This window comes from Macrobrachium nipponense, chromosome 28, assembly GCF_015104395.2.
Source record: "Macrobrachium nipponense isolate FS-2020 chromosome 28, ASM1510439v2, whole genome shotgun sequence".
NCBI classification, from domain to species: Eukaryota; Metazoa; Arthropoda; class Malacostraca; order Decapoda; family Palaemonidae; genus Macrobrachium; species Macrobrachium nipponense.
The window spans coordinates 70952800-70967822 of record NC_087217.1 but is presented as its reverse complement, the minus strand read 5'-3'; the positions used below and the strand labels follow the sequence as shown (position 1 = coordinate 70967822).

Below are 15023 nucleotides of genomic sequence, written 5' to 3'. Positions count from 1 at the left end.
GCGATTGTGCCGGTTGGGTTAAAAGCACAAACTGCTGTTGCGGCTGTGCTTTGGATGTCGACGGTTGCGGTACTTGGGGTACCAGAACCGCCTGCATCAAAGTCTGTTGGGGAGCCTGGAAGGGCTGGAACTTCCTAGGTCTCTTCTTCGATTTGGGATTCGATCCAGTGGACTCGGGTTTGCGTTTGGACACGAGTCCCCAACAAATCTTCAGGCTCTGGTTCACCCTAGACGCTTCGCACAGAACCTCATTCACAGCAGAGGCAGGGAAGAGGTCCGTGCCCCATATGGATGAGGTGATCAGCTTGTTCGGTTCATGGCGGATAGTGGCTTCCGCCAGAACATGCTTCCGACAGTTACGCCAGGCTACCATGAAATCATATAAGTCACATTGCATTGTATGCAGTAGTGACTTGGCCATGATTTTAAATAGCGCCTCTTGTCTGTAGATAAGAGACGCCATCTCAGTCATCGTCAGCGAACTGAGGGACCTGCTGAGCCTCATCCTAGCGTCGTGTTCAGCTTGAATTAGGGCTTCTGATAGTCTAGGCAACCTCTCGCTGAACAGCGTGTTACCGCAGTCCGGCTTGAGTTTGCTCACTGAAAAGGTGGCAGGAGCATCCGAGTAGAACTCAGCTGATCCGAGGAGCAGAAGGGAAGTCGGATCCGTCTCCCAGAGCTGAGGCATAGGCTTGTCTTTCAGGACTGCCTGGACTGTTGCCTCTGTCACTTTGGAGATGAATGGCAACGGAGTGTCCTCATTTACAGTGAAAATTGTAAACGGGCTCTTGAATGCAGTAACTTTTGTGTTTACGCATTCCCATTCATCAAGGTTCCAGCGCCAAGCTTGTTGAGCTTGGTCCCGGGGTAGGATTACTGTTTCCTTCGGGACTTTATCCTCCCTGCTCATGGCGGCATCCGTTAAACGGACATAGCCAAAGAAAGGGGGCTGGAGTCCCTCAGGATAGAACTCGAAGTCCTCTAGCCTTCGAGTTCCACAACCCTCAATAGTCAGCATACCCTCTGCGAACGGAGCGTGTGCTGCTACCCTCCATGGGTTGTTTGGTTTAAATGGAGGGAGATTGGATGAGTCTGGCATCAGCATTGCATGAGTTTCCTGGCCGGACTGTGCTTGTCCTGCTGCCATACTATCTTGGAGACCAGACATCATGTTCTCCTGGGCTACTATCCTCTCCGACAAGGATTGGATAGTTTGTCCCGATGCTTCCAATGTAGTTGACAGCTGGGTCAACATTTCTTGGAACTTGGTCTGGACCAAGTCCCCAACCATGTTGCCCATCCGCTGCATGATGCTATCCGAGAAAGCATCAGGGTCAAAGGAGGAAGGCTGAGCCTTCTCCTTGGGAACCTTGGTCCTCGACCCCTTTGGTGGGAGAGTGACCTTTGGCTTGACTGCCCCGGGGTTATGAGCCGGCGGTGTAGTGACAAGCTTGGTTCCTGACCTCTTCGGCAGGGACTTTTGCTTAGACTTGAAGTCTGTTTTGCTTTTAACTTTAGGGACCGCTGATGAAGACTTCGGTCTGACCGACTGAAGTCTATCAGCGAATCCCTGGAAGGAAGTAGAAGTAGAAGGAGAAGAAGCCAAAGATGGACTCAAGGACAACCCTTGAGCCCCTACCAAACCTGCCTCACTACCATTCTTACCGTTGCCCATTTCATCTATAGCCATGGGCTCGCGGTCCAGGTCGAGGGCTGCCACGTCCCCCACAACTTCCTCTGCAATTTACGTTAATAAACGAAATCCTATAGAACGAACGATTACCGCGTGCGTACGATACCGATGATGCCGCCAAGTGGCCGAAAGAGCATGCCGCTATGTAGATGCATCATGGGAGAGATGCTGACCAATAGGAGTGAAGGATCTCATGGCAGTGACTAGCATCAGGAACCAATGGGAGAGCGGGAGGATGGTGGCGAGTCTACTCAGTTGGCGGCGCGCAAGTTTTAAAATTGTTATCGGTGGTCTGGGCGAATCTCAGACTTTACAGCAACAACCTTTTGTATCTTGAACAATTTTCGTATGTAGAGCCGCAAAAATCTTCGTATTTGCTTTCGTATCTCGAGTCTTTCGTAAGTTGAGCCTTTCGTATTTCGAGGTACCACTGTACTTCTGTTGATAAGGTACAATTGTCTATAAGAAACTCTCTCATTGATCTACTGACTTCCTAAGCCCTTTCTATTTCTTAAGCATATTTTCTTTGCTGCACATTTTACACTTAAACTCAGTATAGCCCCCAGTATGAACTTCCAAGTTCAGTTGAAGCTGCCATTCAAAAACAGAACCTCAATCTGTTTCAGTTCCTCATATGGCGATTGGTGTAAAATTTACTGAGTGTCCATCAACTAGTTGTTCAAACTGATTCGGGTTTTCGTTGTCAGGTGGATGGTGGGGAAAACTGTCTTTTTGCTCGATATTAGATATAAAAGCTTTGGTTTGACTCACAAATAATAAGTAAAAAATATTGAATTGGTTCTAGCATATTACTGAAAATATAAATCTACTAGTAACCAGTATTAAGGAGGCAAATATGATATACAGTTATTCAAGACAATTTTTATATCTCATTTTGTTGTAAGGAGCCCTTTATCCATGAATAGCCTTATAACCATGCAAACAATTCCAGTCACACCAAAATGACATGACATGAATGGAAAGTCCTACAGCACATGCAAGTTGGTAGTATTGCTATGCTTCCAAGAATTGTCACTGCGGTTACCTGTGAGGGTGAGGAATCCTTCATTTGTTTTCAACTGAATGTTTGTCGATTTATTTTTCTTTGTTTTGTGTTGTGCTTAGTTTAGTAAATTTGTCAATAATCAACCATTTTTTCCTACCCAGTGGAAACTCAGCATCACTGTATTACCGTGAGTACTCAATAGTTTCATTATTGCAGTAATTTTATATTCATGACTCCATTACTTTCATTGTGTCATATCACTCTACTTTCACTGTATAATTTTTGCTTGGTTGTTCCAATTATTGCCTTTATCCAACAATGACATCGACTGCCCTTTTCAACTCCAGTTTTGTTCCAGCTAGTCCTTTCCTGTCCCCAACAGTAATTCTAATTCACTCACTCTGCTTCCTCCATCGGATATCCTTAATTTTGGGGATGTCTCTCTTGTGGCTCTACTTACCTCTATAACCAAGGATCATCAGCTTTTGTACATTGTTGATTTGTCCATGGATGAGTTAATTCCAAGCCCATTTCTTCCTGCTTTAACAATGCTGCCCAATGTCTTGCTGCCAATTTCAAGTGACTCATGCTGCTTCTCTGCTCTCTGTGGTTTCAGCTGCTCCTGTGAATGCTACAATTCCCATGTATTTGACTTTACAGATGCTACTCCTCTGAATCCGATGTTTTCCACCTCCTCAACTGTTCCTACATACATGCCTTCACTTTGCATACTAGGCTGCCCACATATACTTACACTGGGTAATGTGTATTTGACTGTTCCAATGTAGTATTTGCTCCTTTATTGTACCCAACTGCTTCAGCAAAATAGATTGCTTTAGTGGCTTTGCCCTTGTCCTCTGCCATGCTTTTGTTTACACAGTTCAAGAATCTGCTGCTATCCTCTGTCATAGGCCATCATTTGCATGACTTAAGCTGTCTCCTTCTGTTCCTGTGAGGGCAGACCCGCCCCCTAGCCTAAAAGTATAATCAAGATGCATCTTTATCTCATCCAGTTGGCCTGGATCCCATGCAGACTCACATATGTGAGTCTTGATCACCCAAGAGAAGCCGTCACTCACATCACAGCTCCACAGGTCTTGTTTGTTCCAGTTCCAAGCCATTTGCTTTGGTCTGTGTACAGAACCTCAGGGTATTCACGAGAAACTATGGTACCTGTGGATGGCTGGGCTCATTTTCTGGGTCAGCATCTCCATTGGTATTTGTAAAATTGACTGGTCTTGGCTTCGTCAATGGAGTTGATGGAACGCTTTTGTGGCTTCTTCTGGACATAAGGCAAAGCAAAGTCTCTCATTCTGATCATTGTTCGTCAGTGGGTTTTTTGTTTTCCTCACAGTTCATTGCTAACACAGTCTTCTGGTAAAAGTAAAGGCTTGCTCTTGGGCTCTTACATTATTCTTGCTTTGCCTTCCTTTATGCTGAGGAAAGCCTTCTCTGCCAAGTGAGAACCCATCATGATGTATCTCCAGACACAAACTCCTTCCACCCTACTTCTCATCTGATCCTTCACATAAGTTGTAATAATCTTCTTGTTTCAAAGAAGTCTACTTTGCAATTATAATTCAAGCTATTTCTTTGTTAATGGGTTCATAAGGACAACAGCTATTTTCACAATAAAGTTTCTTTTTCTACAAACCCATCAATCTAAAGCTCTTAGTGCCCTCCTCCCATCCCCACACTCTGCGAAACAGAGGTCAGCAGGGAGGACTGACACTTCATACTCCACCTACATGTGGAGCATAAGTCAGTTGGACATTTCTCTTTACAAAATCTATCTATCAAAATGGTGCAAACTGGAATCATTCACATGGTGTAAGGCTAATGGTGATTAATTGCTGTAGAAAAATATGTTATATTGTAAATCATCATTTTTAGTCCTCCTATTCCTGAATATGTATAATGGTTAAAGCAATATTCTTGAAATGTTATAAAAATGGATACACAAGATAAAAAATGTTTTAAAGATGAATTCCTATTCTGAAAAGGCATTTGTGTATATAATGCTGTAAGTAACAAATGAGTGGTTTTGGGATAGGTTTTCATTATCAAGGTAGATATTCTTGATTTTATGTTTACATTATTGATTTCACTACCACTACACAGATAGCCAATGATCTCTAGAATTATCTTGGGAAATGTATAATTTCCCTCTCACCGTAAAGGGCAGGCAAAGCTTGGTTCAGTTCTGCTTGACACTCCTCCTTCAATGCCCGAGCATTGGCCGCATGAACGCCGGCTTCTTCTTCTTCCACCTGCACAAGCTTACGGCGAGCCTCAACTTCCAATGATTCCTGGAGAGACATTCATTTTGATTGCATACAGTCTTTCAAATACTATACCATCCGAATTGGTAGGCACACAGGTTTATCCTCTACCAGGGTTGATAGTTTAATAACAGATGTAATAATATCTGGTAGACTCCAAACAAGATGACAAAAGTAGAAATATTTACATTATTGCCTACTGTTCCAAAGAGAAATAAGTTTTGCTAAGAAACCATAATATAATTTTGGTTACAACATTATTCTGTATTCTAAAGACAATCTTTTAATAATTATTATACTTAGGAGGGTCAAGATTTGTCCATTACCAAGGCAAGTCTACTAGTACTGACTTATGCTCTATATATCCCTTATTTCTATAGAGACCTGTGTTTTCATGCGGTCCTAAATCAAATTCAAATTAACAAATCATATTACATAGTCACCATTAAACCTTGCATAGATCAGATAAAAGCAGGATTAGTACTAAGCCCTTGGGAAGCAGAAATAAAGTTCCAGAGGAATAAGGCAATGAAATCTTACCATACTAAATATACTGAACATTACAAGCCACAGCACAGCTATGAACACCAAACACAAAATACCGCTGCCTTTATAGAAATCCTTCTTGGTTCTGAATGTTCTACTCGTTCATAAAAAAAAATAAATACTCTCCCCAAGCAGAGCTTTAATGAATTATGAGATCAAAGGTTTGAGTCAGTCTTTAGTCAAGTGTTAAAGAATGTATACACAACTATAATAGTAATGATAATTAAAATAATAACATACACAGGACTAGCTCTTCAGTGCAAACCAGAAAAGACTATATGGACAACTACAACATGGAGAAGCAGAAAAAATTGCAGTTCCAGAGGCTAAGAACTTTAAAGGTCCTAGGAAAAAATCTGGAGTAACCCAGTACCCTAAAAAAAGAATGCAAATTGGCCACTGTACCTTTAGCATGAATAAAGAGACAGATTTAACCAACTAGAGTCAAGCCTTATAGCCTTGCAAATAAAAAATAACTTGAGAAAGGTTCCCTAACTGGGAATCCCTGGACCAGACAGCATGCAAGAATACTGCTGGAGAAACTTCAAGTTCATGCATGGAAAAGTAATCTAGAAGTGTGTAGAACAATGAGAGGAATTGCATTACATGACAAATAGTAGAACATCACTAGTATAAAAAAAAACAAAGAAAGGCAAGGCAGTGAATACTGACTAACCTATCACATGCCATAGTTAAAGAACAGAAAGAATGCCACAGGAAATGCAAATGGGCCAAAGCCCATTTCATGATGGATAAGATGGTGATGAGGAATTGTCAAAGAAGGAAAGCAAACCTAAAAATGGCAAGATTGACCATAGGAAGGTCTTCAATATGGTCCCACATTCGAAGCTACTTGAAAATATACAAAGCTAGACAACTTAATCTAACTCTCCAATGCCAGCCCTAGATGAATCATCCAAGGAGGCTCACTATCACCACTGATACCAATGATAATGGCCGGCCCAGGAAAAGTAAGAATGGCTATCAATTGCTTAGTGTTCATGGATGACATCAAGATATATGGAAAAGATGCTAAGAGCTTGGGTTCCTTTGAACAGCCTCCCCAGACCTTGACTGAAGATATGAGAACGAGGTTTGACTGACAAGTACGCAGTTGTAAATAGAGTTTGTACAATTCCCAGATGAGAATTCTCAAGAATATAGAGGAGATCCTAGAGGCTGATAACATCAAAAAACCAAAAAACATCAGTAGGAAATATTTTGACAAAACTGCAGCAACACACTGAAGGTAATCAATACATGGTCAACGACAGTGGTAAGATACACGGGAAGAATAGTGGTACATAGACTGGACAAATGAAGATCTAGAAAAAATTGACATAAAAACAAGAAAACTGATGACCATCAGTAATTAACTACATCCAAAGGTCTACTTACCAGAAGAAAACAGAACATAAAATGCAAAGTGTGGAGGAACAGTATCAACATCAAGAAAAGAATGCGTGTACCTGTAACAGTAAAAGTGAATGGTAGATGACAGCCTACAATGAGGAATTCATCTCTTTCAACAAAGAGCCTGAAAAGAATAACGAAAGGATCACAAGCCAATGGCAAGAGAAACGAGAAAACAAACAAGTGCAAAGCCAAAGGCAGACTCAGACAGTAACTGTAGATGGTAATTGGCAATCCCTGGTTAAGAGAGAGCTCAAAAAGAAAACTGAATTCATGTTGATGTTGACATAAGAGCACATAATATGTAAAAAGTAAAATTGATAGCCAAATATCATCATCACCTGCGTTGAAAATAGAAACATAATATGGAGACCATCAACTATATCATAAGTGAATGCCAAGCATCAGCTTAAAAGGAATACAAAAGGAGAAATGACCCAGTTGCCAAGGCCTTGCACTGGAATATCCGCAAAGAAAAGAGCATATACGTACTACCTATAGACCAGATCAGAAGTAGAGAGCCATATATTATGAAAAGTGCTAGAAGAGAGGTAAATAATTAAGGTACTATGGTACCATAAGCTCAAAGACCAGACCTAAGTCTAGTAAATAAACTCAGAAAGGATTTCTGGCAGATGTTGCCATACTATGGGGAACAAAAGTAAAGGACAAAAGCAGAGAAACAAAAGAAAAATACGAAATCATGGAAGTGCTATTGAGAGTAATCCCAGATCTCAGGAGAAACCTGGAAAGGATTGCTTCAGAAAGCATACTGTTGGCCAAAGGAAAGATAATTAGGAGTGTTGGGACCCTAAAAAAAATATGGTAGTAGTGATCAGATCTTCAGGAAGCAGGTTGCAGTCTGGATATACCAAAAAGATAAAAAATGAAAATAAAATAAACACAATGCCTTTGTAATGATAAACAAGAACAGTCAAGTGCATAATTACTGTAGCTGATAACGTACTAACCTCTTCAATAAGAGTCATCATCCTCGAAACATCCCGAGCTGCTTCGTCAATCTGAGGGCCCAATGTAGCTAACAAGTCTTGCATCACTGAAATCTAAAAAGTAAGATAAAAATTAGTTACTATTATTTACAACTGTCATTCTATAGTATGCCTTTTTTAGAAATTCAATAACTAACGCAGGTCCTATGTCTTGTACACAGTGCCAAGAGAAAGAAAAAGAAAAAAGTCAAGGGCACTGGGCATCTAGCTCTCTTCCCATTCCGTAAGCCTAGGTACAGCTAGCAGTTAGTACAGAACAATGAATAAAGCCAACCTAGCTAAAGGCGGGAGCCCGAATTTTACAAAACACCATAAATCCCATATGCTAACAACAGCTTTTGAGGTTTAAAAATCAACATAGATAGAATATAAAACGGGAAAATTATTATTAAGTGAGAAAAAAGTGAGAAAAGAATTGAACACATGTACTCTTTTTGCTGGTCAATAAAGGCATTGCAAGCGTCACTATGTAAGAAGGATAGTCTACGAGAACATTGAAAAGTTATGTTCCCATTACAGAAGGTTTGTAGGATACAAAAGGAAAACAGGGTAAGTAAAGAGAAATGAAACGGAGAAGTTAGAAGAATAGACAGGCTCTCTATGACAGGTTACCGAATATTTCTGAGCTATATGTCGTTATTCTTGAATAAGAAAAACATTTTCAAGAAAAAAAGTCTTTCATCACACTTTACCCCTAGACATCTGGGGGATGAGCCACTCTAACCTTGAAGCTATCCAGTAAATTACAGGACAGAATTTGTGACATTTTTGCTTATGATAAACAGAGCTGTTATTTGAAACAAATGCAAGTTCAAGAAGACATTATTATAGATATTAAAGATTAAGTTTGGCCAGGCGTGAAAATACATGAAATAATGATCGCCAACTGATTACTTGTCAGTTTTCTCATAAGAGAAATAACATAACAATAACCAAAAGACATGGATACAAGGCAATACAGAATCTGAAACAGGAAAATAATTTACTGCAAAAAATAGAAAATATTCCCAAAATTAATTGTTCAATGTGCAGCAAAAAGTAAACCACAAAATAATATACATTACAAACCATATGTAAGACTAGAACAGATAGACAATGAATTTGTAATTCCTAGATTTCAGTAAAAACAGATTTTGTCAAACTCTTTCCTTGTGAGAAAGCCTCATATACATTACCTGGGATGCTGCAAATGAGAGTTTATCTAGACCAGAAAGATACTTCTTCTTGAGATTAGAGGTGTGAGCTTGTCGGGTGGTGAAGAGCCCACGAAATTCTTCCAGAAGTTGTAGGTAGCTCGCTGGAGTCACTGAAGGGCACCAGATACCACTACTTATTATCTCTTCATTGACCTTCCTGTGAATGAGTGAATGAAAAAGTATAGCTGCTGCTTTGTACTTTCAAGTAACATGTAACTAAATGTCAATAATTTTTTCTAGTTTCTGTCAGAAAATTAAAACCAAACTTGTTGAAATGAATCTAAGTTATTTATCGAAAAGGAGACTTGGGTAACTGACAACAAAGGACTTTGATGTCTGAGATATAAAATGCCAAGGTGTCTCGCAAAAATAAGAGTCAGAAAGAAAAACCGAAAAGGTGTTTTAAAATAGTAAGAAAAGAATAAGGGTAAAGTGTTCGAAAATTTGTTGCTGATATGGTTGTGGCACATTTGAAGTTGGTTAGCATAGCCAAGATTATTCACATTTAAAGTACCGTTATCATAAATGTCCACGGGCCACTAATAGAAAAACAGTACTGAAAAAAATTGGATGTAAAGGATACGCTATGAAATATATAGCAAATGAAAAATGAAAACAAACGAGTTAAATGATAAGGCCTGTCAGCCTGCTCAACGAAAATGCATTTGTACCAACTTTGAATTTCTGAAGTTCCAACGATTTAACTATGTACATACTTGGATCTGAAGATATTTCCACATTTTGGTCACTGTGGCATTGTCCAAATAAAAAGTCTAGATTATCAATAAGAGAAATGGCAAAACTGTAAAATTCAACGCACATATAGTACTAATGACAGATGTTATGGTCTGGAAAGATGTGAATACAAAAAATTATCAAAATCATTAAAAATTTTACTGAGCATGGACAAGCTAATTGAACCATGGTGCCAGACATTACTAGAAATTCTTATACACATAAATTTTTCTTCCAATGATTTGCAGAGCACCAAATAGACCAATGATCTTGAATGCCATTGTTTGTTAGGCCTCTTGAAAGTGCATATTTGTGTTGGGAACATTTCACTTTTAGCCCTTTTGATGTTTGGCCGATAAAAATCTTATTACATTCTTTGCAAGGGATACCAGATGCAACATTGTTTGAATTGAATGGACTATTCTTAATTATTAACTGGGTTAAGTCATTGATAATCTGCAAGGTCAGTGACCATCAGAAAAGGAATCTGCTGGAAACGGTGTTTATTGAAGCCACATGCACCAGGAATTTCAATCTCCACCCTGGATTATCCCTTGATTCTTTGTCCTTGTCTTTTCTGTTTAAAGAAACTGTAACCCCACCCTATCTTCTCATTTTGTATATAAAACTCTGTCAACTACCTCTGTATTCAATGTGAACTTGAAAATGTAGAATAAACTACGAAAGCACTTGTTCAAAGTCCCGGTTTTCACTTACCTTCTTACATGGATTTTATTTTATTCTCAAGCACATGTTCATTCATGCTGAATTGGATATATATACATATATATGTTTGTATGTATGTATATATACAGGCAGTCCCCGATTATCGACAGCCTTGGTTATCGGTGATCCGGTTGTATGGCATTTATCTAACGGCAATGATAACTGAATTTTCGGCCCTGATAACTGGGGATAAGCACTATTATCGCTAATTTTCGGTTATCGTCACCCCATTAGGAATGGAACCCCCGCTGTCAACTGGGGACTGCCTGTACACACACACACAATCACACACACACATATATAATATATATATATATATATATATATATATATATATATATATATATATATATATATATATATATATGTGTGTAATATATATATATATATATATATATATATATATATAGATAGATAGATAGATATATTATATATATATATCTATATATAGATATAGGATATATCTATATATATATATAGATATATATATAATATATATATATATATATATATATATATCTATATATATATATATATATATATCTATATATATATATCATATATATATATATATATATATATATATATATATATATATATATATATACAAGTGTTTCTAGAAACACTTGTGTTGAAATGGTGGTCACGCCTAGTTATTTTTATATCCAAGAAGGCCAAAGTAAATTTAATGTTAGGATGGGGCTCATTATGAATAGGTAGTTTTCTTCTCATTCTCTATTTTAACGTTCTGACTATGTTTTAATTTGTATTGTAATTTTTATTGTAATTTCTAAGTTTATTTTAATGTTGAATTTCAATTGTAGACTGATGATGTGTTGGTGACAACATGAAACGTTTCTTAAAACGTGTTTATATGCTTGGCGTCTGATTGAACACCCCTTCCTTTATACTTGTGGTTTTCCTGATGTGATATATATATATATATATATATATATATATATATATATATATATATATATAGATATATATATATATATATATATATATATATCTATATATATATATATATATATATATATATATATATATATATATATATATAGTATATATATATAGATATAGATATATATATATATATATATATATATATATATATATATATATATATAGATATATATATATAGATATATATATATATATATATATATATATCTATATATATATATATAATATATATATATATATATATTACATCAGGAAAACCACAAGTATAAAGGAAGGGGTGTTCAATCAGACGCCAAGCATATAAACACGTTTTAAGAAACGTTTCATGTTGTCACCAACACATCATCAGTCTAAAATTGAAATTCAACATTAAAATAAACTTAGAAATTACAATATAAATTACAATACAAATTAAAACATAGTCAGAACGTTAAAATAGAGAATGAGAAGAAAACTACCTATTCATAATGAGCCCCATCCTAACATTAAATTTACTTTGGAAAATGAGAAGGATGACACCCTGGCCTTCTTGGATATAAAAATAACTAGGCGTGACCACCATTTCAACACAAGTGTTTCTAGAAAGAGTACCTTCACTGGGATCGGTAACAACTTTGTTTGCTCGTGTTTCCATAATTTTAAGATTAATGCTATCTCCACTTTGGTTTTTAGGGCCCTTCGGTACACATCTGATTGGCTCTCCTTCCACCTTGAAGTCGAGTTTCTTTTAGAATATTTTATAGAGAACTCGTTTCCCAAAAAGCTGGTTTTTAACATCATTAGTAAATTGCTAGCGAAGTATCTGTCAGCACCCACCTTAATTTTAATGTACCCAAGTTAACCATGTACGCACCCATCCCTTTTATTCATTCAGATAGTTTACGTCTTAAAGTAAAAAATATTATTGAAAAGGAATTTGGTTTTTTAAAACTCAATCTCGTTCCCATGAATCCACGAAAAATTGGAGGGTTTTTTAATTACAAGGACAAATTACAGGATTTCATGAAGTCCAATATTATATATAAATTTGAATGCCCAAGATGTCTTGGTATTTATGTTGGATCTTCACGTAGACTGTTACAAGTCCGGTATTATAGCCATTTGGGATTAAGTTACAGAACTGGGTCCAGAATCTCTAATCCCGAATTCTCTATTATAAGAACACACGCAAAGAGTTGTAAAATCACCATCGATAAGAAACATTTCTCTATTATTGCCACCACAAAGCAAACTACCCACCTAACTACCCTTGAGTCATTGTTTATTAAGCACCTGTCACCTAGTTTAAACTCCAACACTTCGTCATCTCCTCTCTCTCTGGCGTGAGGTTTACGTTGTGTGCAGACCTTATCGTGTTTAGTCATTCAGCTCTTTCCTTCTTTATGAATAGGTAGTTTTCTTCTCATTCTCTATTTTACCATTCTGACTATGTTTTAATTTTTATTGTACTTTTTAAGTTTAATTTTTATTTTAATTTCTAAGTTTATTTCAATGTTGAATTTCAATTGCAGACTGATGATGTGTTGGTGACAACATGAAACGTTACTTAATAAAACGCGTTAATATGATTGGCGTCTGATTGGACACCCCTTCCTTTATATAATATATATATATATATATATATATATATATATATATATATATATATATATATATACATACATACATTAAAACATGGTAGAAGAAAAGAATAAAAACATTCCATAAGCAAAGATAGGTTTCAAGATTTCTTAAAACACTTGCTAATCATAATGGCTTTTTATGCAATTTCATATATATATATATATATATATATATATATATATATATATATATGTGTGTGTGTGTGTGTGTGTGTGTGTGTGTGTGTGTGTGTGTGATAAATAAGGTCATTCTTTAAAAATGCCATGCAAGTTTATGTACAGATACCGTTCCCACCTGTGAAAAATGAGGGCAGTTGGGCGTACTAAAATTAAAGTTGTGATACAAGACCAAGTGTCATCCACACAGGTGTCTTACCTAGCCTTCTGATGTATGGTTGTGGCCGCAGCAATGACCGAATCTTTAGTGGAACGCCTCAAAGGAACCTCCGTCAGGTAATGATCACCAACTTTAACCAGCGCTTCCTGTGGCCATGGCTGTTTGAAAAATGAAAGATATCATCGTTACCATCGTTTATAATTGGAACTCCGTATCGTCTATTTCAAAATAGTAGATGGTTATCATTATCAGCACAAAAATGATGAGGAAATTCTGGCTCCGCGGACAGCTTCAGATGGTCCCCTGACCAACCTTATAGTAATCCACCGTGAGGCGAGTCGTGAAGGCAGGGTACTGGGAGAGAATCTGTGTCAGTGACGTAGACGGAGGCGTTGTGATGACAATATGGACCAAATCTGCTACCCTCTGGATAAGCTCCTTCCACAAGTCACCATCATTTGAGCCCCTGTCCTCAGCAAACAGCTTCAACCTCTGCTCGATCAAGAAGCAGCAGAGAAGTTCATTTAGACAAGTAATGTATGGTTAAACTGTAAATCATTTTGTCTTAAGTTAATATCAGAAATTTAAATGATGTTGACTGATATTGACTATATGCTTTGAATGGACTTTTTTTAGGCTACTGATACTAAACAATTGCCTAATATTGTCTACCCATCTAAAACTGACAGATACTGACCATCTAACAAGTGCTGACATGTCGCTGTTTGCACTATCCTGTTACTTTAAGACTAGTCACTTAACTTATTATTAACTAGTATTTATTGATACTAAACAATTGCCTAATATTGTCTACCCATCTAACACTGACTGATGCTGACTGACCATCTAACTAGTAGTTACATGTTGCTGTTTGCACTATCCTGTTACTTTAAGACTAGTCACTTACATTAATCACTCAGTTTGAAAGTCTGGTAGTGGGTAGCTGAGGTAGAATTAGCAAAGGAGAAAAGTCTAGAATGATGGGAACAAGACATAGAGAAACTATTATCTACTGACGTCCATCAAGTAGCTGAGATCCTCTGGAGGGAGCACGTTTGGGATATCACCGGTGAGGATGACAGTATTCAGTAGGTGAAGGATGGGGGGATGGTGCAAGGTAGTGTCTCCTAACAATAAGACAGTAGCGCGCTCCTCCACTCCAGCAGTTATCACCGCTTCCTTTAGTGCCAACCGCAAATCTGTGTAACCTTGAAAGAAAAATAAAGAGTTAATACACGAGGCCAGTGGGAACCCGACTCCTTTGTTTTTTCATCATGAAATTTTATAAACTTAATTTTTTTTCTACCCTTATACCAAATATAACATACTTTGCCTTCGTTTCATGACTAATATCCCTGCAATTATAGTCAGATTTTAATCTCGTATGAAAATGGTGTGAAATCTCCTCATAAAGCAAAATTACTTCTTTAATTGCTTATCCACCTTTAACTCCTTTCTATTAGGAGCAGTAACAGAAGTGATTTGAAAAAT

The 15023-nt window shown here is 37.3% G+C and overlaps 1 protein-coding gene across 1 annotated transcript in view; it reads right to left on the bottom strand.

The window, feature by feature from the left end:
- The window catches only part of LOC135201869 (dynein axonemal heavy chain 3-like), a 250908-nt gene that overhangs the window by 74079 nt on the left and 161806 nt on the right, over window positions 1-15023 (bottom strand). Inside the window, exons 46-51 of the mRNA XM_064231170.1 lie at window positions 14550-14740; window positions 13845-14024; window positions 13572-13690; window positions 9126-9303; window positions 7912-8004; window positions 4873-5008 (exon numbers count right to left, since the gene is read on the bottom strand). Coding sequence (XP_064087240.1) covers window positions 4873-5008; window positions 7912-8004; window positions 9126-9303; window positions 13572-13690; window positions 13845-14024; window positions 14550-14740 — 897 coding nt within the window. The remainder of the gene's footprint in view (window positions 1-4872; window positions 5009-7911; window positions 8005-9125; window positions 9304-13571; window positions 13691-13844; window positions 14025-14549; window positions 14741-15023) is intronic.